This window comes from Mauremys mutica, chromosome 15 (assembly GCF_020497125.1).
Source record: "Mauremys mutica isolate MM-2020 ecotype Southern chromosome 15, ASM2049712v1, whole genome shotgun sequence".
In the NCBI taxonomy this organism is placed as follows: Eukaryota; Metazoa; Chordata; order Testudines; family Geoemydidae; genus Mauremys; species Mauremys mutica.
The window spans coordinates 36,222,138-36,248,824 of record NC_059086.1 but is presented as its reverse complement, the minus strand read 5'-3'; the positions used below and the strand labels follow the sequence as shown (position 1 = coordinate 36,248,824).

General features: G+C 67.4%; 2 protein-coding genes across 3 annotated transcripts; one reads left to right on the top strand and one right to left on the bottom strand.

The window, feature by feature from the left end:
- Nucleotides 1–217: 217 nt before the first annotated feature.
- Nucleotides 218–19,443, bottom strand: ALDH16A1 (aldehyde dehydrogenase 16 family member A1). Its single transcript, XM_044988902.1, has 17 exons — nucleotides 19,237–19,443; nucleotides 17,619–17,721; nucleotides 17,346–17,472; nucleotides 16,924–17,102; nucleotides 16,297–16,374; nucleotides 15,647–15,831; nucleotides 15,182–15,334; nucleotides 14,425–14,622; nucleotides 13,876–13,974; nucleotides 13,500–13,636; nucleotides 11,333–11,438; nucleotides 11,089–11,249; nucleotides 8,764–8,931; nucleotides 4,685–4,889; nucleotides 4,138–4,323; nucleotides 759–884; nucleotides 218–451 (listed from the first exon to the last, which is right to left on the bottom strand). Exons 1-17 carry the CDS (start codon nucleotides 19,441–19,443, stop codon nucleotides 278–280), a joined length of 2,592 nt encoding a protein of 863 aa, XP_044844837.1. The 3' UTR covers nucleotides 218–277.
- A 209-nt stretch (nucleotides 19,444–19,652) lies between these two features.
- PIH1D1 (PIH1 domain containing 1) lies at nucleotides 19,653–26,026 on the top strand. Of its 2 annotated transcripts, none has more exons than XM_044988817.1 (10): nucleotides 19,653–19,788; nucleotides 20,536–20,641; nucleotides 21,199–21,265; nucleotides 21,361–21,546; nucleotides 21,857–21,918; nucleotides 22,040–22,124; nucleotides 22,863–22,959; nucleotides 23,838–23,928; nucleotides 25,298–25,441; nucleotides 25,823–26,024. In XM_044988817.1, the coding sequence occupies exons 2-10, from the start codon at nucleotides 20,558–20,560 to the stop codon at nucleotides 25,868–25,870; spliced, it is 864 nt and encodes a 287-aa protein (XP_044844752.1). In that variant the 5' UTR covers nucleotides 19,653–19,788; nucleotides 20,536–20,557; the 3' UTR covers nucleotides 25,871–26,024. The 2 variants fall into 2 exon arrangements, with proteins under 2 accessions (XP_044844752.1, XP_044844753.1); XM_044988818.1 differs by lacking the exon at nucleotides 19,653–19,788 and adding an exon at nucleotides 19,811–19,868 and having other exon boundaries at nucleotides 25,823–26,026.
- Nucleotides 26,027–26,687: the final 661 nt, after the last annotated feature.

Here is a 26,687-nt window from a genome sequence, read left to right as displayed (position 1 = left end):
TTACACTCTCACCCACTCCTTTCCCAGAGCTGGGGAGAGAACCCAGGCGTCCTGAGTTCCAGCACCTTAAGCTCTGGGAGGGGAGTGGGGTGTAGGACTTAGACCAGGGGGGCTGGGAGCCAAGACTCCAGGATTCAGTCTCTCCCCCCGCCCCGTGCCTCAGTTTCCCCTCTCAGGCAGCGACGCTCGTGCCACAACAGGAGACGGACCAGGGTTAAACAGTACCAAAGCCTTTTTATTCTAGCCCTCGGGCTGCGTGGGGTGGGGACCCCCGGCTTCAGTTGGCAAAGATCTCCCCCATGGGGATCCAGACGGTCTTACACTGGGTGGCCTGGTACAGAAACTCCTCACCTGCCCCCTGGGCCGGGTCCTCCCACCTCCGGGGGACCCCGTGGCTCACCCAGGTCCGCTTCAGGTTACCGGCCGAGGCCCATTCCACAAATTGGGAGCCCTGTGGGAGAGAAAGGGTTAAAAGAGGAAGCAGGAGGTGAGGCCTTTCCCCTCTGGGGGGCGCTGGCCCCGATCTGGCCCCAGGGCGGGGACTGGCTGGCTCGGGGGGGCAGGGAATGGGGCAGGGGCCTGTCCCCTCTAGGGGGCGCCGGCTCCCATCCGGCCCCAGGGCAGGGACTGGCTGGCTCAGGGGGGCAGGGAATGGGGCAGGGGCCTGTCCCCTCTAGGGGGCGCCGGCTCCCATCCGGCCCCAGGGCGGGGACTGGCTGGCTCAGGGGGGCACGTGGTGGGGGCAGAACCGCTCTCACCTCCAGAGACCCAAAGTACCACATGGCCTGAACATCCTGGTGCTGGGCCAGCGTCCGGCTCAGATGGTCCCGATTCCCCGTCACAATATTCACCACCCCGCCGGGGACGTCCGAGGTGTCGAAGATCTGAGTGGGGGAGGAAGCAGATGGGCCCTATTAGCAGCCGGAACCAGTGGGGGCGGGGAGCCAGGACTCCTGGGTTCTCTCCTGGGGAGGGGAGTGGGGTCTAGTGCTTAGAGCAAGGGGGGGAGTTGGGAGCCAGGACTCCTGGGTTCTCTCCTGTCACAGAGAGCTGGTTGCGTAGGTCAGGGACAGAGAACCAGAGGTGGGACCCACTGACGGGGGTGGTTGGAGACAAAGCCCTGGCGGACGTCATGGGCCGAGGCGAGAAATGTTTGCGCGGTCGGATGCAGCCACCGAAGGGAACGAGTGGCCCGGGGCCGGGCCAGCGGGGTCCCCACGGGCCGGCGTTAATTGTTCCCAGCTCTTAGCAGCAGAAACAAGCGACTCGGGCAGGTAATTAACGGGCTCCTTAACGACGAAGCGAACAGAAACGCTCCACTTCCGCTGCCCCCTGAGGTCACGCCGGCCCGGAGCTGGGCTTTGTGCGCAGGACGCTGCTGCCGTGTTCGGAGGCCCCCCCCCGTGCGTGCCTCAGTTTCCCTGTCACTTTGCAGCGCTGCCCAGTGGGCATGGAAGCGTTAAAGCTGCTCCGTGCAGGGTGACTAACAACCGGCTCTACCAAAATCACAGCCGTGAAAAACACATCCTGGATTGTGAAATCTCACCCCTCCCACGGGGCATCTGGCTGGCGTAGGGGAGACCAGATTTCACGAGCGGCGGCTGCTGGCTGGGGGGCTCTTAATGGGCTCTGGGCTCCCGCGGCTAGTCCCAGCCGGGCTGCGGAGGGGCAGGATTTACTTTCCCCTGCACGGACGGCTCCCAGAGCCGGGTCAGACCCACCCGCGGGAACCTCTCGCGGCGGCCGGCCAGACACCCAGCTCTGAAGGCAGCAGGGCAGAAGTAAGGGGAGCAATACGGTGACCCCCCCCCAAAATAGCCTTGCGGACACCCCACCTTTTTTTGGGTCTCTGCCCCGCCCGCGACCGGTGCCACCACCGTGAGATTTCAGAGGGAAAGATCTGAAACCGTCAAACAGACGCTGCGAAAAATCCGACGACCGTGAAACGGACCAAAACCCGCCGGGACGTTGGCAGGGCCCTAACTCTGCGGTGCGGCCGGCGAACGATTGCGAACCGGTCTCCCCGTATTGCGAAGAATCGACGCGCCGACGCCGAGCGCGTCTGGGGTTACCGAGATCCCGGGAGACGTTTACCAAGTCAGCCGGTGGGTGCGAAGTCCCTTTCATGGCTTAATGGCCTGCAGATTGCGCGTGGGACTGTCCTCAGCCATAAGATCAAAGATGTGAGACTGCTCTGACCGACCCTGTCGTCGCTTAACGAGCCCGGTTCTAACGAACGACCGGCTCAGCCCGGCCCCCAGACTTTAGAGCAGGGGTCGGCAGCCTTTCAGCAGTGCTGCGCCAAGGCTTCGTTTATTCTGATTTAAGGGTTCGCGCGCCGGGCATACATGTGAACGTTTTTCGAAGGTCTCTTTCTGTAAGTCTATGATATAGAGCTAAACTATTGTTGGATGGAAAGTAAATCAGGTTTTTTAAAATGTTTAAGAAGCTTCGTTTAAAATTAAATTAAAATGCAGAGCCCCCCGGGCCAGGACCCGGGCAGCGTGAGTGCCACTGAAATCAGCTCGGGTGCCGCCTTCGGCACACCTGCCACAGGTTGCCTGCCCCTGCTTAAGAGGGTGCCCCCCCCTTACCCATGTCCGCGCCCCCCCCCAGAGCTGGGGCCGTGACTCGGGGGAGGGGGGGGAGCAGGGGTAAGGGGGCCGAGGCTGGGGGTGGGTCTGGGGCCGGGGGGCGGAGCTGCAGCTGGGCTCGGGCCAGGTGTGGGGGCGGGAGCCGGGGCCGCGGATGGGGGCAGGGAGGGGCTGGGAGGAACTTCCTCCCCGCCCCCATGCGGGCTAACCCGGGCCCCGCCGTTCTCCCCCGCCGGGTGTTCCTTCACGCCCCACACTCTGGGGACCTCGGCCTCACGCCGCCGAGCGTAACGAGGCAATCGAATGGCTAGACACAGAACGGGGCTGTGCCGCCCGGGGCAGCGAGAAAAGAGAAACCGCCGGCCCGATCCGGCCACCTCTGACTGGTGCCCGGGGAGGCGCCAAAGGCAGGGGCCTGGGGTCTCCAAGGGGTCGCTTGGCAGCCCCCCCTACGCTGCCCCCTTGGCTTCTAGCCGGGTGGGAGCGTCCCAGAGAGACGCTTGTGCCCGCCCGGAGACTGTGACGACTCGGCGTTAAGGACGCGAAACCGCTCGTAAGCTGCGTGGTTCTTTTCCCTCGTTAGTAACGCTCCACTTTTCTGTTTTCTTCCGAATAAACCCTTCGCTAGCTGGGCCGGCGGCCGGCGGGATGTTTGGGTGAGAGCTGGAGTGATGTGGACCGGGCGGGCGGCCGATCCTCGGGGATCGGTAAAACCTCGCGCAAGGGGAATTGGGTTTTTAGTAACTTCGCACTCTAAAAACCCGCAGTGCGGACGGCGAATCGGGCTGGAGATGCCTAACGGGGGATTGTGTTTTGGCTTCTTGTGAACCAGCCGAGGCCTCCAGAGACGCGTGTTCCTGGTTGTAAACCACCAGGTTTGGGGGGGGCAGCGCCCCTGTTTCTTGCAGTCTGCCCTGAGCGTGGCCTTCTCAGTGTCGATCCGTTCTAGGTACCGAGACACGGGTGGAGCCTGGCAAATCGGTGGACGGCCACGGGCCGTGTTTGCGGATCGGACGCGGGTCCCAACGTAGCCGCGCAGGGCTCTGCACAGGCATGGGGGTAACGCCTTGAGATCTGGTGAAGGGAGGGGTCTGTGCAGCGCCCGGCCCAATGGGGACCCCAATCTCAGGTGGGGGGATGGGTCCGTTTCACGCAGCGTAAGCCCGAATTGGCATGTGGGGTCGCTCCCAGCGGGGGCAGCACAGAGGGGGTGGGACAGGAGCCGGCGCCAACGGAGATATGGTTACTGCTCTTGGCACTGGGAGGAGAGTGGGGGCTAGTGGTTAGAGCAGGGGGCTTGGAGCCAGGACTCCTGGGTTCCCTCCCTGGCTCTGGGAGGGGAGTGGGGACTGGTGGTTAGAGCAGGGGGGGCTGGGAGCCAGGACTCCTGGGTTCGCTCCCCAGGCAGAGGGTCTCAGAGTCCAGTGGCCCATACGCTCCCACTAGCTACTTTTCCATCTCTCAACAGTCATGTCCTCCCTAGGGTGGCATGGGGAAACTGAGGCACGCGGGGGGAGGGGCGGGCAGACTCCGAGGGGGGTACCTGGCAGAGGTCCAGGGCGGGCAGCGGGTAGCGTGGGCTCGGGACCATCACCACGGCATTACCCCGGGCCACGGCAGGGGCCAGCAGGCTGAGGAAGCTGAGCAGGGGCCGCTCGTCCGGGCAGGTGACCCCCACGACACCCAGGGGCTGGCGGAGCTGCAGGGTGGTGCCGTGCAGGGGGGTTTCCTGGGGGAGGGGCAGAGCCAGAGGGATGATTCCGGGGGCCCCACCCCACCCCACTTCCAGCCCTGGCAACAAAGTAAACCCCACCCCCAGGCACCTGCTGCTCTGTTCAGCCTGCGGGCAGAGCTCCTCCCCCAGAGTCCCTCACCTGCCCCCACCCCCATTCCCACCCCACATGTCCCCCCCCTCCTGGGTCCACTCCCAACCTCAGACCCCCCCCAACCCCTTCCCGTTCCCGCCCCTCCGTCCTTCACCTCTCCGAGCCCCGCCCCTCCCCCCACTTCCGAACCCACCCCCGCCCCCTGGCGTTCCCCGCCCGCATCTCGGGCTGCCCCGTGTCCGCAGGGGGCGCTCTGGGCCCCACCTGCACGGCGCCCCCGGATTTATCGCACAAGGCCGCCCAGTGGAAGAGGCGCTCCAGGCCCAGGTCCACCTCCCGCTGTGCCTCCTCGGGGGGGGCCCCCGTCAGCGCCCCCAGCCGGGACGCCACCTCCTCCCGCCGCAGCTCCAGGTTCTCCGCCACGTAGTACAGCACCTGCGCCCGGGCGTGGGCCGCCCGCTTCCCCCACCTGCCGGGAGAGAGACGGAGCCGGGATAGAACCCAGGAGTCCTGGCTCCCAGCGCCCCCCCCGCTCTAACCACTAGACCCCACTCCCCTCCCAGTGCTGGGGAGAGAACCCAGGAGTCCTGGCTCCCAACCCCCCTGCTCTAACCACTAGACCTCACTCCCCTCCCAGAGCCAGTGAGAGAACCCAGGAGTCCTGGCTCCCAGCCCCCCCCCGCTCTAACCACTAGACCCCACTCCCCTCCCAGTGCTGGGGAGAGAACCCAGGAGTCCTGGCTCCCAGCTCCCCTGCTCTAACCACTAGACCTCACTCCCCTCCCAGAGCCAGTGAGAGAACCCAGGAGTCCTGGCTCCCAGCCCCCCCCCCCCGCTCTAACCACTAGACCTCACTCCCCTCCCAGAGCCAGGGAGAGAACCCTGGAGTCCTGGCTCCCAGCCCCACCCCCACTCTAACCCAGTAGCCTGCAGAGTTGATTCCCATCCTAGCAGTGCTTTGCCCCTCCCCCAAGGGATCAGCCCCCACCCCAGGGCCCCTCTGGATCTGATTGGTGGACGAGGCCCAGCCCGGGAGCTGCCCCCCCAGCCCCGATCAGATTACGCCAATCAACCCCCAGGCAATAAAGCCATAAAATGTAAGTGCCTCTGGGCTCCCCTCTGGACCCGGCTGCCGCACCCGGCCCTGCACCCTCCTCCTGGCCCCGCTTCCCCCCCCCCCCGACCCGAGGGCGGATCCCGAACGCCCCCGTCCGAGGCCCCCCCCGAATTTCAGGGGCTGTCACTCAGCATTGCTGGGCACGGCCCTGGGCAGGGGGGGGCTAGGAAGGGAACTCCCCGCAGGTCAGAGCGGGTGGGGGTCTTCGGGGGCGCGGCTCCCTGCTGGGGGGGGGGGGGGGTGTAGTCCAGGAAGGGAGCCTGCCCGCCCTGGAGAACAGACTGGAGCAGGAGGTGCCTGAACTACAACTCCCATGATGCACCATGGCTGTCTGGCCGAGAAGGGTCCCTGGCGGCTCCCGGTCAGCGGCGCCGCAGGGCTAAGGCAGGCGAGTCCCTACCTGCCCTGGCACCGCGCTGCGCCCCGCAAGCGGCCAGCAGGTCCGGCTCCTGGGCGGGGGGGCCACGGGGCTCCGTGCGCTGCCTGCGCCCTGAGCACCGGCCAAGGGGAGCTGGGTGGGGTGGTGGGAGCCACTGACCGGGAGCCGCCCGAGGGAAGCCTGTGCCCCAACCACGAACTCCAACCCCCAGCTCTGAGCCCCTCCAAACCCAGAGCCTCCTCCTGCACCCCAAACCCCCCATCGCTGGCCCCAGCCCAGAGCCCGCACCCCCTTCTGCAGCCCGACCCCCAACCCTGAGCCCCCGCCTGCACCCACAGCCTGGAGCCCTCAACCCCTTATCCCAGCCCAGGGCCCCCTCCTGCACCCCTCACCCCCAGGTCCACCCCAGAGCCCTCACCCCCTCCTGCACCCCAAACCCCCCATCGCTGGCCCCAGCCCAGAGCCCGCACCCCGTTCTGCAGCCCCACCCTCAGCTCTGAGCCCCTCCAAACCCAGAGCCTCCTCCTGCACCCCAAACCCCTCAGCCCTGGCCCCAGCCCAGAGCCCGCACCCCCTCCCGCATCCCAACCCCTGCCCCAGCCCAGAGCCCCCTCCCACAGCCTGAACCCCTCTGCCCCACCCCCAAGCCTGGCGCCCACTCCTGCACCCCTGCCCCAGCGCGGATCCCTCTCCTGCACCCTGAACCGCTCATTGCTGAGGAAAAGGACCTAGGGGTTACAGTGGACGAGAAGCTGGATATGAGTCAGCAGTGAGCCCTTGTTGCCTAGAAGGCTAACGGCCTGTATAAGTAGCGGGCGGGGCATTGCCAGCAGATCGAGGGACGTGCTCATTCCCCTCTATTTGACATTGGTGAGGCCTCATTTGGATACGGTGTCCAGTTTTGGGCCCCACACGACAAGAAGGATGTGGACAAAGAGGAGAGAGTCCAGCGGAGGGCAACAAAAATGGTTAGGGGGCTGGAGCACATGACTTATGAGGAGAGGCTGAGGGAACTGGGCTTGTTTAGTCTGCAGAAGAGAAGAGTGAGGGGGGATTTGATAGCTGCTTTCAACTCCCTGAAGGGGGGTTCCAACGCGGACGGATCTAGACTGTTCTCAGTGGGGGCAGATGACAGAACAAGGAGCAATGGGCTCAAGTTGCAGTGGGGGAGGTCTAGGTTGGATATTAGGAAAAACTTTTTCCCTAGGAGGGTGGTGAAGCACTGGACTGGGTACCTAGGGCGGTGGTGGAATCTCCTTCCTTAGAGGTTTTTAAGGTCAGGTTGACAAAGCCCTGGCTGGGGTGATTTAGTTGGGGTTGGTCCTGCTTTGAGCAGGGGGTTGGACTAGAACCTCCCGAGGTCCCTTCCAACCCTGATCTTCTATGAGTCTATGATTCCTGGCCCCACCCCGGAGCCCGCACCCCAATTACAGCCCTCACCCCCTCCCGCACCCCAACCCAGTGAAAGTGAGTGACGGTGCGGGAGAGCGAGCCACTAAGGGAGGGGGAATGGAGTGAGCGGGGGCGGGGCCTCTGGGAAGGGGCAGGGCCTCTGGGAAGGGGCCTCTGAGTGTTCGGTTTTGTGCCAATAGAAAGTTGGCGACCCTAACCACAGCCAGGGGTTCCCATTACGCAACCCGCTCCCAGACCAGGGCGAGCTGTGGTGCATCATGGGAGACGATGTGCGGCCAATGGAGGAGAATGACTGAACTACAACTCCCATGAAGCACTGCAGCATCTCAGACAGGGAGGAAAACTGAGGCACGTGATGGGGAGATGCAGTCCAGCCGAGGAACCCCTAGAGGAACATGGGGTATATGAACTACAACTCCCATGATGCACTGCAGCCAGGGAACGCCTATGAGTCTCCTCCGTTCACCAAGAAGGGAGCCTATGGTGCATCATGGGAGATGTAGTTTAGCCACAAAGCCCAGGCTAGAAAGAAAAATGGGACCATGATGCACCATGGGTTTGGGCTCCCATGATGCAACTGCCTCCTCTGTCCAAGGGGGGAGATTGTGGTGCATCATGGGAAACGTATTCCAGCCTATAGAGAAAATTGGGAACAGGAGCTCTCTGAACTACCACTCCCATGATGCCCCACAGCCAGGGGCTCCCACAAGGCCGAGCAGCAGCAGTTCTGGCTCTAAATTGTCCCTTTCTGGGAGGGGGCCAAGACCGTCCAGTTTTGGGGCCAAAACCGCCCCAAATTCTTCAACTTTCGCCCCAAACAAGAAAATTGTCATTTTCCCTGGAAAATTTAGGCAAAAAATGTTCTTCCCCCAGTTTGATCAGATCTCAGCTCTATGGGACACCCCCCCCCGCCCTCCCCTGGCTCCCTGCCACCTGGCAGGGCTCCCCGAGGAGCCGTGAGATGCCAGGCGGGTCCAGCCGCGATAAGCCAGGGGCTCCCTGGGACTCTGGCCGCCTGCGCTGCTGAGGGAGAGATAAGAGAGGCGAGGCCAAGGAGCGGGGGGGGCAGGGGGGGTTGGTTATCTGCACCTGGCAGCGGGCCAGAAAGGGGGTGACACTTTTGCTCCAGGCTGGCACCACCCGGCCTGGGAACTCAGGGCCCCAAACTGCAGCCAGGCCTCACACGGCGAGCAGCGACCTCGCTCGGTGCACGGGGAAACTGAGGCACGAAGGGTCAACCGTGAGTTCAGAGGCAAAGCCGGGGCTAGAACCCAGGAGTCCCAGATCCCACCACTAGTCCCCACTCCCCTCCCAGAGCCGGGGAGAGAACCCAGGAGTCCTGGCTCCCAGCCCCCCGGCTCTAACCACTAGACCCCACTCCCCTCCCAGAGCCGGGGAGAGAACCCAGCCGTCCTGAGCTGCTCCCCATCTCACCCCGGCGCGGCCTTGTGAGCAGCCTCCACAGCGTTGCGGATATCCTTGGCGCTGCCGTCCGCCACGTACGCCAGCACGTTGCCGGCGGGGTCGAGGACGGGGAGCGAGGCCATTCCCTCGGGTCGCTTCTGAGCTCCTCCGTAGTACAGCTTGTAGGTCCTGTCCACCCTGCAGAGACACAAGGGGGGGCGAGGCGAGCCCTGAACCCACACGCTCACTGGAAAGCCCCCACGCCCCACCCCAGAGGGGCTGCATTTCGGCACCGCACGAGGGGTCCGTGTCCGTGTTTCCTCTAAGGTGCAGGCCCGCACACGGGTGAGTGCGGGGGGATGGTGATGGGGCTTCTGGCGAACCTGGGCTATGGGGGGGAGAGATGCCTCTCCCCCAGCCCCAGCCCTGGGGCTGCAGCAGGGACGGGAGTTCTCTCTCTCCCTGCCACAGCCCCAGAGCTGGGGGAGCCTGGGGAATGAAGAGACTGTGGGTCTTTCCCCAGCTCTGCCACTGAGTTCCTGCGTGGCCTGGGGAAGTCACCTCACCCCACACCGTGCCTCAGTTTCCCCATTTCCCAGCCGGGAATAATGCTGTAAAACCCTTTGAGATTTCCCAAGGCAAAGCGCTAACGTTGGCTTTTCGATTTGTGTTTTAAATGGAAATGACCAAAACGGAAACGCCTGTGTCTGATTTCCAACGACAACCATCCCCCGCGGTGGATTTAAACTCCCCCTCGCCGTGTTTGCAAAGTTTTTCCACGGGCAGCGTCACCAAGGATGGGGGCGGGGAGTCAGGGCCCCCCCCCCCCACACACACACTTCCTGCGATTCACCGTGACTCTCTGCCAGCCAGTGACACAGGTTTATTAGCCGACAGGAACAGCCCCAAACAGAGCTTGTGGGTACAGAGAACAGGACCCCTCAGTCAGGTGCCTCTTGGGGGGGTGGGGAGCCCAGATCCTGGTTCTGGGCCTCCCCCCATCTCCTCAGCCAGCTCCAAACTGAAACCCCCAGCCCCTCCTCTGGCCTTTGTCTCTCTCCCCGGCCAGGCCACCTGATCTCTTTGTTCTCCAGCTCCTTCAGTTGGCACCGTGCAGGGCAGGGGCCCAGGAGACAGGGTGTCGGCCATTCTCTGTGCAGACACCATCACACCTGCCTAGGGCTCTGCACCAACCACACCCCCTTATCCCCCCGCCTGGATCCTAAGAACTGCACAGGGGAAACTGAGGCACCCGCCCAGCATTCCGAGAACACATTAAGAACGTTCCCACGTCGTCCCAGGCAGCAGGACACGGGGTTTATCTAGGGACCTCGCCCTGCAGAGAATTTCTCACGGAAAGGAGCGTGAGAAAAACGCCGCGGCCGGTGAAAGTTTGCCCGAGCCCACGTGTTCGGAGAGTGTGGTGTAAACGCACCGACTTCTGAGTTTCACTGTAATAACCGAGACACTGGAACATTGTGTGCAGGCAGCGGACTCCAAAGGTGAACCTGACTCATCGCCCAAGCTAAGCCAGCGGAAAACACGAATAATCGACGGGGCCTTTAAAGTGCTTCGTCTTGTTAATAGAAGGGGAGGGAAGCTGAGTTTTTTTACAATTATTTTGACCCTTAGTATCTTGATTTAGAAAGAAACGTTCCCTTGGGTTTCTAATGGGGCTGTATTATATATTTTACCTTCACAGACTTTGAAAGACCCGGTTGAATATTAAATAGCGCCAGGATTTGGCATAAGAGGAAAAGATTCTTCCTATCCAAAATTCCCTGTCGCTTTCCAAACGACTGCACCGGGGCTCTCTGTGCTAGCCGGCTGCTGCTTTCCCTCCCCAGAGGTGGCTGCATGTCATCCTCGTGGAAAGAGGATGGAGGAATGAACTGATAGGGGCCGCAGACGTCACCCGAAGACAGAGCTTCCCTGAGACCCAGCTAGGGGTGAGTTGTAGGACGCTGGGAGCTCTCGGAGGGATAAGGGGTGGCCCGAAAGTATGGAGGTGACGGCGCACAGCCGCATATCACCTCCCTATTGGTGCTTCACAGAAATTCATTCTGCACGTGGATGGAAAAATGTAGGCTCCTGGATACCCAGCCCCCGCGCCCTGCCCCAGAGGGTCCGTGTCCCAGCGCCAGACGAGGGGTCCCCATATAACGAGCCCCCCGCGCTCCACCCCAGAGCCAGCCGCATCCCAGCGCCAGGCAAGGGGTCCCCGTATACCCAGCCCCCGCGCTCCACCCCAGAGCCAGCCGCATCCCAGCGCCAGGCAAGGGGTCCCCGTGTACCCAGCCCCCGCGCCCCACCCCAGAGGGGTGCCAGCTCTGGGGGACCAGGAGTCGTTAGTACCTTGGCATGTTTTCCTCCAGTTCGGGGCGGGCGACCCCGCTGTGCCCGGGAACGGGGGGCGGGTCGGCCCCAGAGGACGCAGCAAAACTTTTGTAGTCCAGTTCCGCGGGGCCGGGCCGGGGCCGGCTCTGCCAGCTCGGTCTGACGTACTCGTACAGACCCTGGGAGGGGGAAGGGAGGGACAAATCAGCCCCACAGGCCCCCCAGCCGGATACGCCCCCCTTCCCGGCCCGGCCCCACGCACCTCCTTGCCTCCATCCCGGCCGTTCCCGCTCTCCTTGGTTCCCCCGACGCCCGCGGCCGCGTCACTCAGGTTCTGCCCGTTGATCCAGACGGTGCCGACCTGCAGGCTGTGACAGAGAGCGAGATCGGTGGGGGGGTGTGACGAAGTGGGGGGGGTTCCTTGGTTTTTCTGTGTTTCCCAGGGGGTTCCATGCGGAGGGGGTGGGACTCAGTGTCCCCGGGTGTTACGGGGTAACGAGGGGAGGGGGGAGGGAGTTTGTGGGCACAGAGGACCAGAGAGGGAACTCGGGACCCCGGCCGCTGGCCTGGAGGATGGAGACCCCAGCGACTGGTGCCCTGGTGCCCCGGAGACCCGGCTCAGGAGTCGCAGCCGGTTCTGGCCGGGGGGGAGGACAATGGGCTGCGGGGACGGGACCCCGGTGACCTGACCAGCCGGGGCCAGCCAGAGGGGCCAGAGGACGGGAGGGGAGGAGCCCAGGTGACCCTGTTTCCCTGGAGAGAAGACAATGGACAGAGGGGGGCTTGGGGCCGGGGGTCTCGGAGGCCCAGCTGGGAGCAGGGGGGCTCGGGGCTGGAGGGGGGGCAGGCAGAGCCCCCCTGGCTGCAGGGGGACTGGGACGTGCTGGGCTGAGGGGGGCCAGGCCTGAGGCCGGAGAGTTTCCTGCGCTGGGTTCAATGCTCAATAACCCTCCTGTGTTACGCTGGCTGAGTCGCTGCGGGCTAGAGAGCAGGGGGCATTATTCCCTCTGGGGGTGGAGGCCCGGGGGGTCCGAGCGAGGGGACTCCCCGAGGGGCCCACGGCAGAGACAGACGCGCTGAGGCTCAGGGAGGGGCGGCTCCAGGAGGTGGAGGGGCCTGACCCCAAGAGAGAGAGCGGCCCCCCGAGAAGGGCTGTCGCCCTGAAGGGGGCACCCCCCCGCCACGGACCGCACGGGGCCACGAGTGGCCACGACCCGTGAGTCCGTGACAGGGTGTCAGAGCCCAGGGCCCCCAGCCTGGCCACAGTGAGAAATGGGCGCGTTTCCCCGGCGAGATCCGCCCCCCACCCCCCGCCGCAGGGGGCCTGGCAGAAGGCGCCGAACTCGCCGCGGGAGACCGAGAAAACGCCGGGGCCCGAGCGGGGCGAACGGAAGCTCAGAAACCGAACCAACGGGCTTGTCAGCCGAGCAGAACCGGGGCCAGCAGCTGGGAGTCGGGGAGCGACACATTCAGACCGTGATTAACCCCAGGCACAATTTCCCCAGGCTCGCGGGGGATTCTCCGTCCGGGGCAATTCTGAAATCCCGACTGGCGCTTTCTCGCACGGATCTGCCCCAGGGAACACTCCTCTGGCCGGCCGGCCAAGGATCTCTTTCCTCCCGGCTGCCCAGGCGCCACCCAGACCGACCCTTGGGGGGCGAAATCGCTCCTGAGCCAGGAGGAAAGCGCGGGCGGGCGGGGGAGGAGGGATTTTTCATAACGCCGACCGCACGCCCCAAGCCACGGAAAATACATTTCCACCGAGAGCAGTCGAAGCGCAAGGCCAGGCCACGTGTGAAAACCCCTGCGGGGGGAGCCTGCTTCCGCTGCAGACTGTCACCCGCGCTGCCTCCTGTGCTCAGACTCAAACTCTTTGGATCTCAGCGGCGGCGGGGGGGTTAATTACCGATCGGCCGGCGACCGCCCCCCCCCACCGCGACTGGGAACGTGTCAATCCGGCCAAAGAGAAACCCCCCCACACCCGCTTAAACCCCATAAGTCTGCCCGTGAGAGTGAATTCAAAATCAACCCACCACGGACGGCGTGCGTCTAAACGATACCCAAATACAAAGCGGATTCTGATGGCGTCTCCTGTCCCTTCCCCAGCCGCGCGCCGGCTTCTCCGTGAATCTTCGTCTTCTGCTGCGGCCAATAAACTTCGCTTCGGTTTCACTACGGGGACGAGCGCCCGGGCGGGGGTCGAACGGAAGGGCCGCTAGTGAAACTGGGGGCGCTGCGGCCCCGGAGATTCGAGCGTAACGAAGTGGGGTGGACGGACAGGCCCGGGGGGGACCCGTGGCTCTGGGACGGGAGTTTCCTTGGCAGGTGGGTGGAAACCTGAACCGGATCCCTGCGGCTCTGGGAGCGGATTCATGGGGTGGGGCAGGGGGAGCCGGATCCTGGAGCTGGACTGTGGGCTCAGAACTAACCTTTGCGCCACCTCCATGGCCAGGGGCAGGTTCTCGGTCCATACGCTGGCTGCCAGCCCGGAGGGGCGGTTGTTCCCCAGTGCCACGGCCTCCTTGGCGGTCCGGAAGGGCAGCACCACCAGCACCGGCCCAAGGATCTGCAGCACAGGGCAAGAGAAGGCTTGGGAGGAAGGGGGCGTGGGGCTGCAGGGGGACAGCTGGGGGCGCTGGGCTGCGGGGAGGGGGGTGGGGGGGCTCAGCAGGGGGCGCTGGGGGGAAATCAGTGAACTGCAATTCTGACCACGACCACCAGAGGTCACCACTTCCCCACGCATGGCCCAGCCGGCAGGCGGAGGGAGCCGGGTTGGCCCCCCGGCGGGGGGAGGGCGCCCCCTACCTGCTCCCGGACGCAGCGCGAGGTGCTGGCCACTCCGGTGATCAGGGTCGGGGGGTAGAAGGGCCCTCGGGCCGGGAGCGCTGCCCACGCCTGGAAGATCTGCGAGTGGGGAGACGGCAGCCCATGAGCCCCAGAGACAGACACTCCCCTCCCGGAGCCGGGGAGAGAACCCAGGAGTCCGGGCTCCCCCCCTCCCACCCCCCGCTCTAATCACTAGACCCCACTCCCCTCCCGGAGCCGGGGAGAGAACCCAGGAGTCCGGGCTCCCCCGCTCCAACCCCCCCGCTCTAACGACTAGACCCCACTCCCCTCCCGGAGCCAGGGAAAGAACCCAGGAGTCCGGGCTCCCACCCCGCCCTGCTCTAACCACTAGCCCCCACTCTCCTGCTGGAGCCGGGGAGAGAACCCAGGAGTCCTGGCTCCCAGCAGCCTCCCCCCACTCTAACCACTAGACCCCCCCCTCCCGGAGCCAGGGAGAGAACCCAGGAGTCCGGGCTCCCAGCCTCCACCTCACCCCCCCCCCTCTACCCACTAGACCCAGCCCCTCACCTCAGCCCCCTCTGCCCGGGCCTCCTCCACGCAGGTCTCTATGGTGCCCCGCTGGGTGTCGTCCGCCAGGGCCCCCCCGTCCATGGCCTTGTCCAGCGGGTCCCCCACACGCAGCTTCCCCAGCCGCGTCCTCAGCCGCTGCAGCAGCGCCCGAGCCACAGGCTCCTGCACCAGCACCAGCGCCCCGGCGCCGGGAGCCTGGGGGGAAAGGGGTTAACGACTCGCCGGCGCCCCCTGCAGGGCACAGGCCCTCACGGCAACGCAGGGTCACAAGCCAGAGGGGGCCTGTTCCCTGCCCCCCTGAGCCCCAGTCCCCACCCTGGAGCCGGCGCCCCCTAGAGGGGACAGGCCCCTGCCCCATTCCCTGCCCCCCTGAGCCAGCCAGTCCCTGCCCTGGGGCCGGGTGGGAGCCGGCGCCCCCTAGAGGGGACAGGACCCTGCCCCATTCCCTGCCCCCCTGAGCCAGCCAGTCCCTGCCCCGGGGCCGGGTGGGAGCCGGCGCCCCCTAGAGGGGACAGGCCCCTGCCCCATTCCCTGCCCCCCTGAGCCAGCCAGTCCCTGCCCCGGGGCCGGGTGGGAGCCGGCGCCCCCTAGAGGGGACAGGCCCCTGCCCCATTCCCTGCCCCCCTGAGCCAGCCAGTCCCTGCCCTGGGGCCGGGTGGGAGCTGGCGCCCCCTAGAGGGGACAGGCCCCTGCCCCGTTCCCCGCCCCCGCGCCAGCTGGCGCCCCCTCGGGGGAGGCCGCGCTCCCTGCTCACCAGGCCCCGCTGGCAGCTCACGGCGTCGCTCAGCCCCACGGCGGCTCCATCCAGGTCGGCCGAGTCGAAGACGAGGACCAGGCTGTCGCCCCCCAGCTGCAGCGAGAGCCGGGGGCCCCTGCCAGCCGTGGCGCGGCGCAGCGAGCGCCCCACCTGCGGGGAGGGGAGGGGGGGGCTGGGAATGGGGCCAGGGCAGCCCCCAACTCCACCAGCCCAACCCCCCCCCATGGCCTAGGTCCCCAGCCCCCGCCCCAGTCCAGCTACCCCCGGGATCCAGCCCCCTCCATGTCACAGCAGCCCCCTCCCTTCAGGGCCCCCCCACCCTCAGCTCAGCTCTCCAGAGCCCCCTCCCATCCCCCCAGCCGAGACCATGGCAGCTCCCCCCCAAGAAACCAGCCCCCTAACTCCTGCCCTCTGGCACATGGGGGGCAGGGGGAGAGCCCCCCGCCCCCCGGAAGCACGTACCTCCACGGAGCCAGCCACGGCCACAGCGTCCACCCCGGGGTGGGCAGCCAGCCCCCCGGCCAGCGCCCCCTCCCCCGTCAGCACATTCAGCACCCCCGGGGGCAGCCCGGCCTGGGCCCCCAGCTCGGCCAGCAGCAGGGCAGAGAGCCGGGCGCGGGGGGGCGGGAGGAGAACCACGGTGTTCCCTGGGGGGGGTAGATGGGGGTCAGGGAGGCGCAGGGAGCTCAGGGCAGGGGGACCCCCACAGAGGGGAACCAGACATGGGGGGCACAGGGGGATCAAGGCAGGGGGGCCCCCCAAAAAGGAAAGAGGGAGCCTCAGAGGGGACCACGCGGAGCAGGTGCAGGGGGCTCCAGCAGGGGGACCCCCGGGCAGGGACAATCACGGGGGGGGGGATCCCAGCTGGGTGACCCCTTCCCCTTAGAACGGGGCTGTGGGGAAGCTCAGGGGGGGCGACACACAGGGGCTGGGGGGACTCAGAACCACGTGACACCCCCCCAAGAGGACCCGGGAGGATAGAAATGTGGAGGTGGGGGGGTGAACCCCGAGCGGGAGGGTTGGGCTCACCCCCAAGAGGGGCGAGGGGATCCCAAGGGAGCACACATGGGGGGCACAGAGTGGGGCGACCCCCCCCACACGCACACACCTACCCATGGCTAGAGCTGGGCAGATTTTCCAGGCCAGCGGCAGCAATGGGGAATTCCAGGTAACCACAGCAGCAACCACTCCTGGGCGGGGAGATAGAGAGAGAGAGAGAGGTCAGAGCGGGGAGCCAGGACTCCTGGGTTCTCTCCCCAGCCCTGGGTGGGGAGGGGGGGCTAGTGGTTAGGGAAAGGTGCTGGGAGCCAGGACTCCTGGGTTCTCTCCCTGGCTCTGAGAGGGGAGTGGGGTCTAGTGGTTAGGGCAGGGGGGTGCTGGGAGCCAGGACTCCTGGGTTCTCTCCCTGGCTCTGAGAGGGGAGTAGGGTCTAGTGGTTAGAGCAGGGGGCTAGGAGCCAGGACTCCTGGGTTCTCTCCCCGGCTCTGGGAGGGGACTGGGGTCTAGTGGTTAGACCGGGGGGGGCTGGGAGGCAGGACTCCTGGGTTCTCTCCCCGGCTCTGGGAGCAGAGGGGAGGTCAAGCAGTTACAGGAGGGAGCCCGGACCCCTGGGTTCTGTGCTGAGCTCTGCTGCACACGCCTAAATCCCCATTCCCACGTCGTGCCTCAGTTTCCCCCACGTCAACAGGCGCACGGCTCCAGCAGGGGGCGCGGGAACCCCCCCGCGGTCCCTGACTCACCCAGGGGCTTCCAGCCCCGCATCTCGGTGCCCATGAGCTGGGCCCAGCCGGCGTGGTGGTAGAAATGCCGCACGACCAGCGGCAGGTCCCGGTCCCGGGCCTCCCCGACGGGCTTGCCGGTCTCCAGGCTCTCCAGGAGCGCCAGGAGGCGCTGGTGCTTTTGGATGGTCCGGGCCAGGCTGGAGAAGGGAGGGGGCCGGGGTCAGGCCGGCCCCGCAACGCAGGCTGCGGCCAGCGGAGGGCGACATCGCGAGCCGAGCGCGCCAGGCCGCAGGGGGGCGCCGCGACGGCTTCGCCGGCGCAATGGCAGGCTGCCGTCACTAGGTGGCGACAGAACCACACGTGCAAACCGGGGGCATTTCTCCCCCCGCCCCCCCCCACGCCCCCCCCCCCCCCCCGGCACCCTCGCGGCCGGCGCTCACTTGTGCAGGTGCCGGGCTCGGGCGTGGCACGGCAGGCGACTCCAGCCTTCGAAGGCTTTCGTGGCAGCTTGGACGGCAGCTTCCACGTCCTCCGGCTCCCCCTGGAGGGTGGTGGCCAGCAGCTCCCCTAGGGCCAGGGAGAAAGATCCCACTGACTCACAGCCCCCCAACTTCCCGCTCCCCACGGAGAGATCACCCCCCCCCCCCATCGCCACCCCCTGGAGAGATCTCCCTGCTTCCTCCCCAGTGAGCTGCTGCGGCCTGGGCTCGTACCGGTGACTGGATTGGTGCCGCTGGCGGTTTCTCTGCCTTCCGGCTTCAACCATTTGCCGTCCACGAAGTGCCCGAAGCTTCGACCGTGAGTCTCCAGCCAGGCCTGGGGTGGGGGAAGCAGGAGAAATACACCCCCTGGAATGGACAGTCAGACCCTCGGCAATACACCGCACACCCACCAGGGGGCGACCGGCCCCACGCTGCCCTCTAGTGGCTGGAAGCAGAACGTGGTCACCCACGGGTCCTAAGCCCTATAGTGCAAAAAGGGGATTCTCTGCAGAATGCCCATTCACGCGCGGGCGGGAAGGGATCCCGCTGTGGCAGGGACAGGGGGTGTTCCCAGCAAGATCCCTTGCGTTCTGATTCTTAGTCCAGCATAACAGATGCACCCGTGCGAGCTGAAATGCAACGTTACCCACTGTTTGAGTAAACAGATGGGGAAACTGAGATACGAAGAGGAGGAATGGACTTGCCACAGAGGGTCAGAGCTAGGGAGAAGTCCTGTCCTCCCTGTTCTAACCACTAGACCCCCCCTCCCCTCCCAGAGCCCGGGTGAGAACCCAGGAGTCCTGGCTGTCAATCATTCAATCCCAGCTCTTAGCAAACCCACTGTGATGTGTTTTAACATGGAGGGGCGTGTTTTGAGGATGGGAAATTAGGCAGCCAGGACTCCTGGGTTCTCTCCCTGGCTCTAAGAGGGGAGTGGGGTCTAGTGGTTAGAGCAGGGGGCTGGGAGCCAGGACTCCTGGGTTCTCTCCCCGGCTCTGGGAGGGGAGTGGGGTCTAGTGGTTAGAGCAGAGGAGCAGGGAGCCAGGACTCCTGGGTTCTATTACTAATCCTGGGAGGGGAGTGGGATCTAGGAGGAGGTGACCGGATACCAGGACACCTGGGTTCTATTCTTGTACTGTCGACACCCCCCCCCCAAGCCCTGCCCCACAAGGGAAGAGCTCCTGAGTCTGGGGGCAGCGTCAGCGCAGCCGGACAAGAGCTGGGGCTGCAGTGGAAAAACCCAGGTGGGACGGGACAGGCCCGGGCTCTCGGCACAGTGCAGGCATCACTCCCCCGCCCGCCCCGCCCCGCCCCGGGTGCTGCCTCAGCTGCACCGAGGTCAGGGCCGCGGGTGGGGGTAGGGAAGGGGAAGTGGAATCTCGCTGTCTTGGCAATTCTGCGTTGGCCGAGGGCCAGCCAGGCCCTCACGGCTGAATCCCCACAGCCTCCTAGGATCCACCAGGGCTGTCGCCGCCTGTGGGGAAACTGAGGCACACAGAGCTAGTGGGACTCAACCACTTTAACGCAGCCTGGGGCAGAGCTGGAGAGAGAACCCAGGAGTCCTGGATCCCAGACAGACAGATAGACACACACACACCCCAGCCACCCCTCCCGTCCCAGAGCCAGGGAGAGAACCCAGGAGTCCTGCCTCCCAGCCCCCCTGGCTCTAACCACTAGCCTGCTCTCCCCTTACAGAACTGGGGAGAGAACCCAGGAGTCCTGCCTCCCAGCTCCCCTCCAGAGAACCCAGGAGTCCTGCCTCCCAGCCCCCGTCCCGTACCGTCCCCTTCCAGAACTGGGGAGAGAACCCAGGAGTCCAGGCTCTCAATATGGGGGTGGGGGGGCTTACCTGGGCAGGCCCCGCCCCCTCTGGGGCAGGCCCATACTCCATGGAGCCGAAGATGCCCCACACGGACGGGCGCCCCCCGGCAGCTCCAGCCATTGACTCCCCGCAGGACTCTGCCCCCAGGCAGCCCGCCCCTGGCCGCTGGAGGGACCCAGCTCCACTTCCGGCCTCCGGAGCACCATAGAGACTAGGGTTTCGGGGACGGGCCATGACCTAACTCTGTCACTTCCGCCGGAAGAAGGTAAAACCGCGCTGCGGAGAAACCGGAAGTGTGGCGGACCACAGCCGGAAGTGTGGCGTCCAAAAGCCGGAAAAGGCCTCTCTGAAATTGACAATGAACCAGCAAGTGAATCGCCTCAAGTCCCGCCTCCTCCGCCCCGTGATAGGAAATGTGGCAGAAGACGGGAAGTGCGGCAAAAACCCTACCCCGGAAGCGATACTGTCATTACCGGAAGTGTGGCAACCGACAGCGGAAGTTGGTGTAACGCTCCCGGAAGTGGGCGTCGCAGGCTTGGGCCAGTGTTGCCAATAGCAGCGGGGAGGCAAAGGGCAGGGGTCAGTGCTCGGGGGAGCTGGGGTGACCCCCCCGCCCTGCCTGACCTCGGACGCCTGGGTTCTTTCCCCAGCTCTGAGAGGGAGGTCGAGTGGGGGCTGGGAGCCCGGACTCCTGGGTTCTCGCTCTGGGAGGGAGGGTCTAGTGGGAGCCCGGACTCCTGGGTTCTCGCTCTGGGAGGGAGGGTCTAGTGGGAGCCCGGACTCCTGGGTTCTCGCTCTGGGAGGGAGGGTCTAGTGGTGGGGCTGGGAGCCCGGACTCCTGGGTTCTCGCTCTGGGAGGGAGGGTCTAGTGGTGGGGCTGGGAGCCCGGACTCCTGGGTTCTCGCTCTGGGAGGGAGGGTCTAGTTGGGGGTGGGGCTGGGAGCCCGGACTCCTGGGTTCTCTGCCTGGCTCAGCGGGGGATGGGACATGGGGGCTGGTATCACAGCCTCCTCCAGGCCCCCTGGGCTGGCAGCGCCGGCAGCCTGGCATGGTGCCGTGGGGGTGACACCTTGTGGGGGGCTGCAGGGAGCACCCCAGGAGCCAATGCCCCCCCGTGCCCCGATCCGCTCCGTGCAGCCGGTGGCCGGGCCTGGTGCCCCGGGCTCCAGAGTCTGTGCTGCCAGGGACCAGGCCTGGCTTGGGAGGCTGCGGGCCCCTCTGTCCATGGCGGTAGGGGGCAGGTTTGGGGCTGGCAGGGCAGCGTGGTCCCTCACTCCCACGTCACGTGAGCTGGCACATCTGTCTGAAGGTCTGTCTGCTTTGCAGCCCCGTCCCCGGAGCAGAGCCCATGGCCTCCCAGACGGACAAGTCCCTGCTGTCGGCAGAGCTGGAGGAGGAAGACGATGAGGAGTTCAGACAGCTGCTGCTCCAGGTCTGTGAGCGGCCCAGCTCCTGCCCGCCCCCCCCCCCGGGTGCTGGGGAGCATTGTGGGGGCAGCAGGTTGGCTCTGCTTGTGGGGCCCTGTCGGGGAGTACCAAGCCCTCGGAGCCGGCAGGGCTGGGTCTCAGGAAGGATCTCTCGGTGCGGGGTCGACATAGTGGGCTCTGCTCCCTCCCCACCTGCAGGGTTTGTGGCACTCTGGTAGCTGTGGGTAGGTGGGATCTGGCCAAGGGAGCTGGCAGAGGAATCAGCCCCTTCGAGGAGGAAGTGGGGGGGACTGATGGGATCTGGTGGCGCAGGATCAGCCCTGTGAGGACTGGTGGGATCCTCCCTTGGTCCCACTCTCATTCGTTCCAGGTGATGCAGCGACTGATTTGAGGCGAGCAGGGGGGGTGGCTCACAGCTGGGATCCCGGGGGGGGGCGGTTGGGGGAGTATTGTCGATTCATTCACAAGGACCTGGCTGTGCTGGGGCCTCATTGCAGGCGTGTGGGGACCGCGGGGTGGGTGCGGTGGGGTCTGGTGCCGTCTCATCCCCCTTTCCCTGCAGGCCACCCAGAAGATCCAGAGCGCGATGCCTTCGGTGCGGGACTCGAAGCCGATCCAGCCTCAGCCTGGTATGGAGTTTGGGCGGGGAAGCCTGGGGCTGGGATGCTGGGGGGGTGGGTCGGGAGTGAGGGGCACCAACCCCTTCCTTTCCCTCTCCCTCCAGGCTTCTGCATTAAGACCCACGCGGGCTCCCAGGAGAAGGTGTTTGTGAACATCTGCCGGTCGCTGCACATCCCGGCGCCCCCCGACCTCAGCCGCCAGGAGCTGGAGTGTCTCATCGAGTCGGACAGCGCCTCGTCCTTCCGCATCCCCATGAGCCTGGGGGAGCCCCACGCCGAGCTGGACAACAGTGAGCCCCCCCCGCGCTGTGACCCCCCCAGCCCTATGGATGGCCCCCCCCCCCGCATTCAAACACTCACTGTTGGGCTCTCTTGTGACTCCCGCCCCTCAGCAAGGACTCCTGTCCCTTATCCCTGTAGGGGGTGCCAGCGCCAGGGCAGGGACTGGCTGGCTCAGGGGGGGCAGGGAATGGGTTACTGGCCTTTCCCCTCCAGGGGGCACTGGCTCCCACCTGGCCCCTGAGATCAGGCCGCGCTGGGTCTGAGCCCCGGCCGCGGGGCAGGGGAGCTCAGAGCGCTCACGGTCGTTCTCTGTCGCAGGCGGGAACGGCTGCACCGCGTACGACGTGGTCGTCAACTCCGGCTTCTTCAGCAAAGTGGAGGTGAGGGCCCCCTGCTGGGCCGGGCCCCGCGCTGCGGGTGGGGCGGGGGAGGTAATGTGGGGCGGGGGGGGGGTTCAGCTGTCCCCTTGGACCCACTGACCCTGCCCGTTCTCGGTGCCAGGCTGACCCCTTCTTCAAAGAGTTCTTCATCACCGTCGCCCTGGAGGGGCTGGCAGACAAGTACAAGATGGACGTCAATCACCCGGGTACTGTCCAGGGTCGGGAGTGAGGGGCACCGGCAGGGCTGGGGGGGGCAGGGCTGGGCTAGCGGGGGCTGCGGGTCGGGAGTGAGGGGCACCGGCAGGGCTGGGCGGGGGCAGGGCTGGGCTAGCAGGGGGCTGCGGGTCAGGAGTGAGGGGCACCTGCAGGGCTGGGGGGAGCCCAGGGCTGGGCTAGCAGGGGGCTGCGGGTCGGGAGTGAGGGGCACCGGCAGGGCTGAGGGGAGCCCAGGGCTGGGCTAGCAGGGGGCTGCGGGTCGGGAGTGAGGGGCACCGGCAGGGCTGAGGGGAGCCCAGGGCCGGGCTAGCAGGGGGCTGCGGGTCGGGAGTGAGGGGCACCGGCAGGGCTGAGGGGAGCCCAGGGCCGGGCTAGCAGGGGGCTGCGGGTCGGGAGTGAGGGGCACCAGCAGGGCTGGGGGGAACCCAGGGCTGGGCTGGCAGGGGCTGCGGGTCAGGAGTGAGGGGCACCGGCAGGGCTGGGCTAGCAGGGGCTGCGGGTCAGGAGTGAGGGGCACTGTCAGGGCTGGGCGGGGCAGGGCTGGGCGAGCAGAGGCTGCGGGTCGGGAGTGAGGGGCACCGGCAGGGCTGGGGGGGGGCAGGGCTGGGCGAGCAGGGGCTGCGGGTCGGGAGTGAGGGGCACTGGCAGGGCTGGGGGGGGTAAGGGGGCTCTTGCTCCACTGCCCCCGATCTGCCCCTCCCCATTAACCCCTCCCCGCCCCTCTGCAGCGTGGCGAATCCTGAAGAACCGGAAGTTCATGGGCTCCATCTCGGGACAGACCATCCGCACCAAGTCCAGCCCCGTCATACAGGAGATGGACTTCAGGTGAGGGGGGGGGGTGTCTGATTACCCTCCCCCCAGACTCTGCCCCCTGTGGGTCGAGCTCCTTGGGATGCTGTGGATTTTAGCAACCCCCCTCCCCAATCCCATCCCCCCCCCATGGCCACTGTTCTCTGCTTGCTGGCTGCTGCTCTGGAAATCCAGTGGCAGAGAGTTCCGCTGGCTCCATGCGTAGTGAGGAAATAAGCGGGTGTGTCTGAACCCCCCCGTTCCCCCAGGAGTGCAATGGGCTCTCCCCCATCAGGCACGCACCCCGGGATGGAAAATACAGCTTCTCCGAGCCGACCGTGCCCAGCTCCATCGGGGTGGGGGTAGCCTAGAACCGTGGGTCTCTTGTGAGCCTGATTTCAGCCCCCCCAAAAAGCCCAGCCCCCCAGCTTTGCGACGGCGTCCGGCGCAAGGGGCTCCAGGCAGCGGGATGGACACGGCGGGGCAATGGGACGTGATTGGAAGGGTCCGGCTGGCCTGGTTGAAACGGTTCCCTGGCTCATTGATTGGTGGAGGGGGCTGTGTATGCGGGGGGGGGGGTGCCCCTGCCGGAGAGGCTGCTAAAGGCCCCCCCCTCCCATCGCTGCAATTGACCAGAAGGCTCAGGCCTGGGCGTGTCCCCTGGGGGGGTCTCTTGCAGCGAAAGCCGGGGGACAAGCCAGAGACCCATGGAGCTGGGCCGTCCGCAGGCAGAGTCGGGGGGCTGGGTCCATGGCCGGGCCTTGGGGCAAAGCGGGGGGCAGACAGGGATTTTTACTGGGTGCTGGGGTCCCCCCTCCCCAGTGGGGCGCTGGCTGTTGTGCCGTGTCGGGCAGGGAGCTCAGCCCTGTCCCCCTCTGAGCGCCTGCCCTCCCCACCCCCGTTCCTTTCTGCAGCTCCCCTGTGCTCCCCAAATTCACCATCCTGGCAGAGCCGGCGGGAGGGGCCCCCGAGTTCCTGCTGGCTGAGATCCACCTGCCCAGAGTGGTGAGTTCTGCTGAGGGGAGCTCCTGGCTGCTCCAGCCTCCGGTCTGTCCCAGCGGGGGGGGGGGGGGAGGCAGGGTGCTGTCCGGGGGGGGGGGGGTCTGTCCCGGCCGGGGGGTGGTGGGAGGCAGGGCGCGGGGCGGGGGGGTGGGTCTGGCCCGGCCGGGGGGGGTGGGAGGCGGGGCGCTGGCCGGGGCGGGGGGGGTGGGTCTGTCCCGGCCGGGGGGGGGTGGGAGGCGGGGCGCTGGCCGGGGGCGGGGGGAGGTCAGTCCCAGCAGGGGGTGGTGGGAGGCGGGGCGCTGGCCCGAGGGGGGTGGGTCTGTCCCGGCCGGGAGGGGGTGGGAGGCGGGGCGCGGGCCGGGCGGGGTCCTGTCCCAGCAGGGGGTGGTGGGAGGCGGGGCGCTGGCCCGGGGGTGGGGGCGGGTCTGTCCCGGCCGGGGGGGGGGAGGCGGGGCGCTGGCCGGGGGGCGAGGGGGGCGGGTCTGTCCCGGCCGGGGGGGGGGAGGCGGGGCGCTGGCCCGGGGGCGAGGGGGGCGGGTCTGTCCCGGCCAGGGGGGGGAGGCGGGGCGCTGGCCGGGGGGCGAGGGGGGCGGGTCTGTCCCGGCCGGGGGGGGGGGAGGCGGGGCGCTGGCCGGGGGGCGAGGGGGGCGGGTCTGTCCCGGCCGGGGGGGGGAGGCGGGGCGCTGGCCGGGGGGCGAGGGGGGCGGGTCTGTCCCGGCCGGGGGGGGGAGGCGGGGCGCTGGCCGGGGGGCGAGGGGGGCGGGTCTGTCCCGGCCGGGGGGGGGGAGGCGGGGCGCTGGTCGGGGGGGCGGGTCTGTCCCGGCCGGGGGGGCGTGGGAGGCGGGGCGCTGGCCGGGGGGGGCCGGTCTGTCCCGGCCGGGGGGGCGTGGGAGGCGGGGCGCTGGCCGGGGGGGGCGGGTCTGTCCCGGCCGGGGGGTGGTGGGAGGCGGGGCGCTGGCCGGGGGGGGCGGGTCTGTCCCGGCCGGGGGGTGGTGGGAGGTGGGGCGCTGGCCGGGGGGAGCGGGTCTCTCCGTAGGGGGCGCTCTAGGGCAGGGGTGTCGGCCATGGAGCACATCTCTCCCTTTGAGGGGGTGCTATGGGGCGGGTCTCTCCCCTCAGGGGGCGCCATGGGGCAGAGGTGCCGGCTGGGGCTGGGTCTCTCCCCTCGGGGGGCGCCGTGGGGCAGAGGTGCCGGCTGGGGCTGGGTCTCTCCCCTCGGGGGGCGCCGTGGGGCAGAGGTGCCGGCTGGGGCTGGGCCTCTCCCCTCGGGGGGCGCCGTGGGGCAGAGGTGCCGGCTGGGGCTGGGTCTCTCCCCTCGGGGGGCGCCGTGGGGCAGGTCGCTCCCCGCAGGCTCTCATGACCCCTCCCGCAGGGCTCGGCGCGGGAGCTCTCCCTGGAGCTGGGGCAGGACCGGGTCGTGCTGCGGGGGGGCCCAGACCCCTACGTCCTCGACATCTACATCCCCCACGACATCGTCCCGGAGCGCAGCCGCGCCCGCTTCCACCGGCGCCCCGCGGTGAGCCCCCCGGGGACCCCCCAGTGCCCCCCAGCCCCCCGGGGACCCCCCAGTGCCCCCTGTCCCTGCCCCCCGGGAAACCCCCCATCCCTGCCCCCCCACCAGGGAACCCCCCCATTTCCCCCTCCACCCCCCAGCCCCCTGGGGAACCCCGGTCCCTGCCCCCACAGGGAATCCCGCCCCTCTGCAGCAGGGTGGGCCGAGCTCTCATCCCCTAGGGCAAAAACTCCCCTCCCACAAGACACTGACCCCACCTCCAATGTGTGACTCCGCCCCCTTGTGTGACTCCTCCCCCTCTGCAGTGATCCCCCCCCCCACTGCTCAGCTGTAGCTCCCCCCCCCCGCCCCCTCCCCTCTCATCGCCCCCTCGTCTCCCCGCAGGTGCTGACTGTGAAGATGCCCATCCAGCCCCAGCTGGGGCCCCCCTGAGCAGACCCCCCCTCTGCCCTTAGGAGAGACTCCAGGATCCAGAGTGGGGGGGGGGCACCAGACCAAGGGGGAGCTGGCATGTGGGGGGTTGGGGCTCTGATGCCCAGCAGCAATGGGTGGACGGAGAAAACCAGGACTCCTGGGTTCTTTCTAATACCTCTGGGAGGGCAGTGGGGCCAAGTGGTTGGGCCGGGGGTGGGGGGGGGCTAGGAGCCAGGACTCCTGGGTTCTCTCCCCAGCTCTGGGAGGGCAGTGGGGCCAAGCGGTTGGAGGGGGGGGGGCGGCTGGGAGCCAGGACTCCTGGGTTTTTCTTTCCAGCTCTTGCTCCTGGCCTGCCCAGAGACCAGCTGTCGGTGTGGGGGGGCCAGGCCCCTGCTGCCCTGGCGTGGGGTTGGGGGGGGGGCAGCTGGTTTGTCGGGGGGGGGGGGCAGGCTCATGCCATGTCAGATCTGCACCCGAAGGAGCGGAATAAACAGTGCGACGGAACCGCGGCGGCGTCTGTCTGTGCCTGGCAGCCCTGGCCGCACCCGGCGGGGGGGCAGGAGCGCCGGCTGTGGGGGGCAGTGCCCGGCCTTGCCCGGCTGGGGGGGGAGGGGGCAGGAGCGCCGGCTGGGGGGGGAGGTGCCCGGCCTTGCCCGGCTGGGGGGGAGGGGGCAGGAGTGCCGGCTGGGGGGGGCAGTGCCCAGCCTCGCCCGGCTGGGGGGGAGGGGGCCGGAGCGCCGGCTGGGGGGGGCAGTGCCCGGCCGCGCCCGGCTGGGGGGGCGGGGGCCGGCGCGCCGGCTGGGGGGGGCTGGTTGGGCTCCGTGTGCGGGTCCGG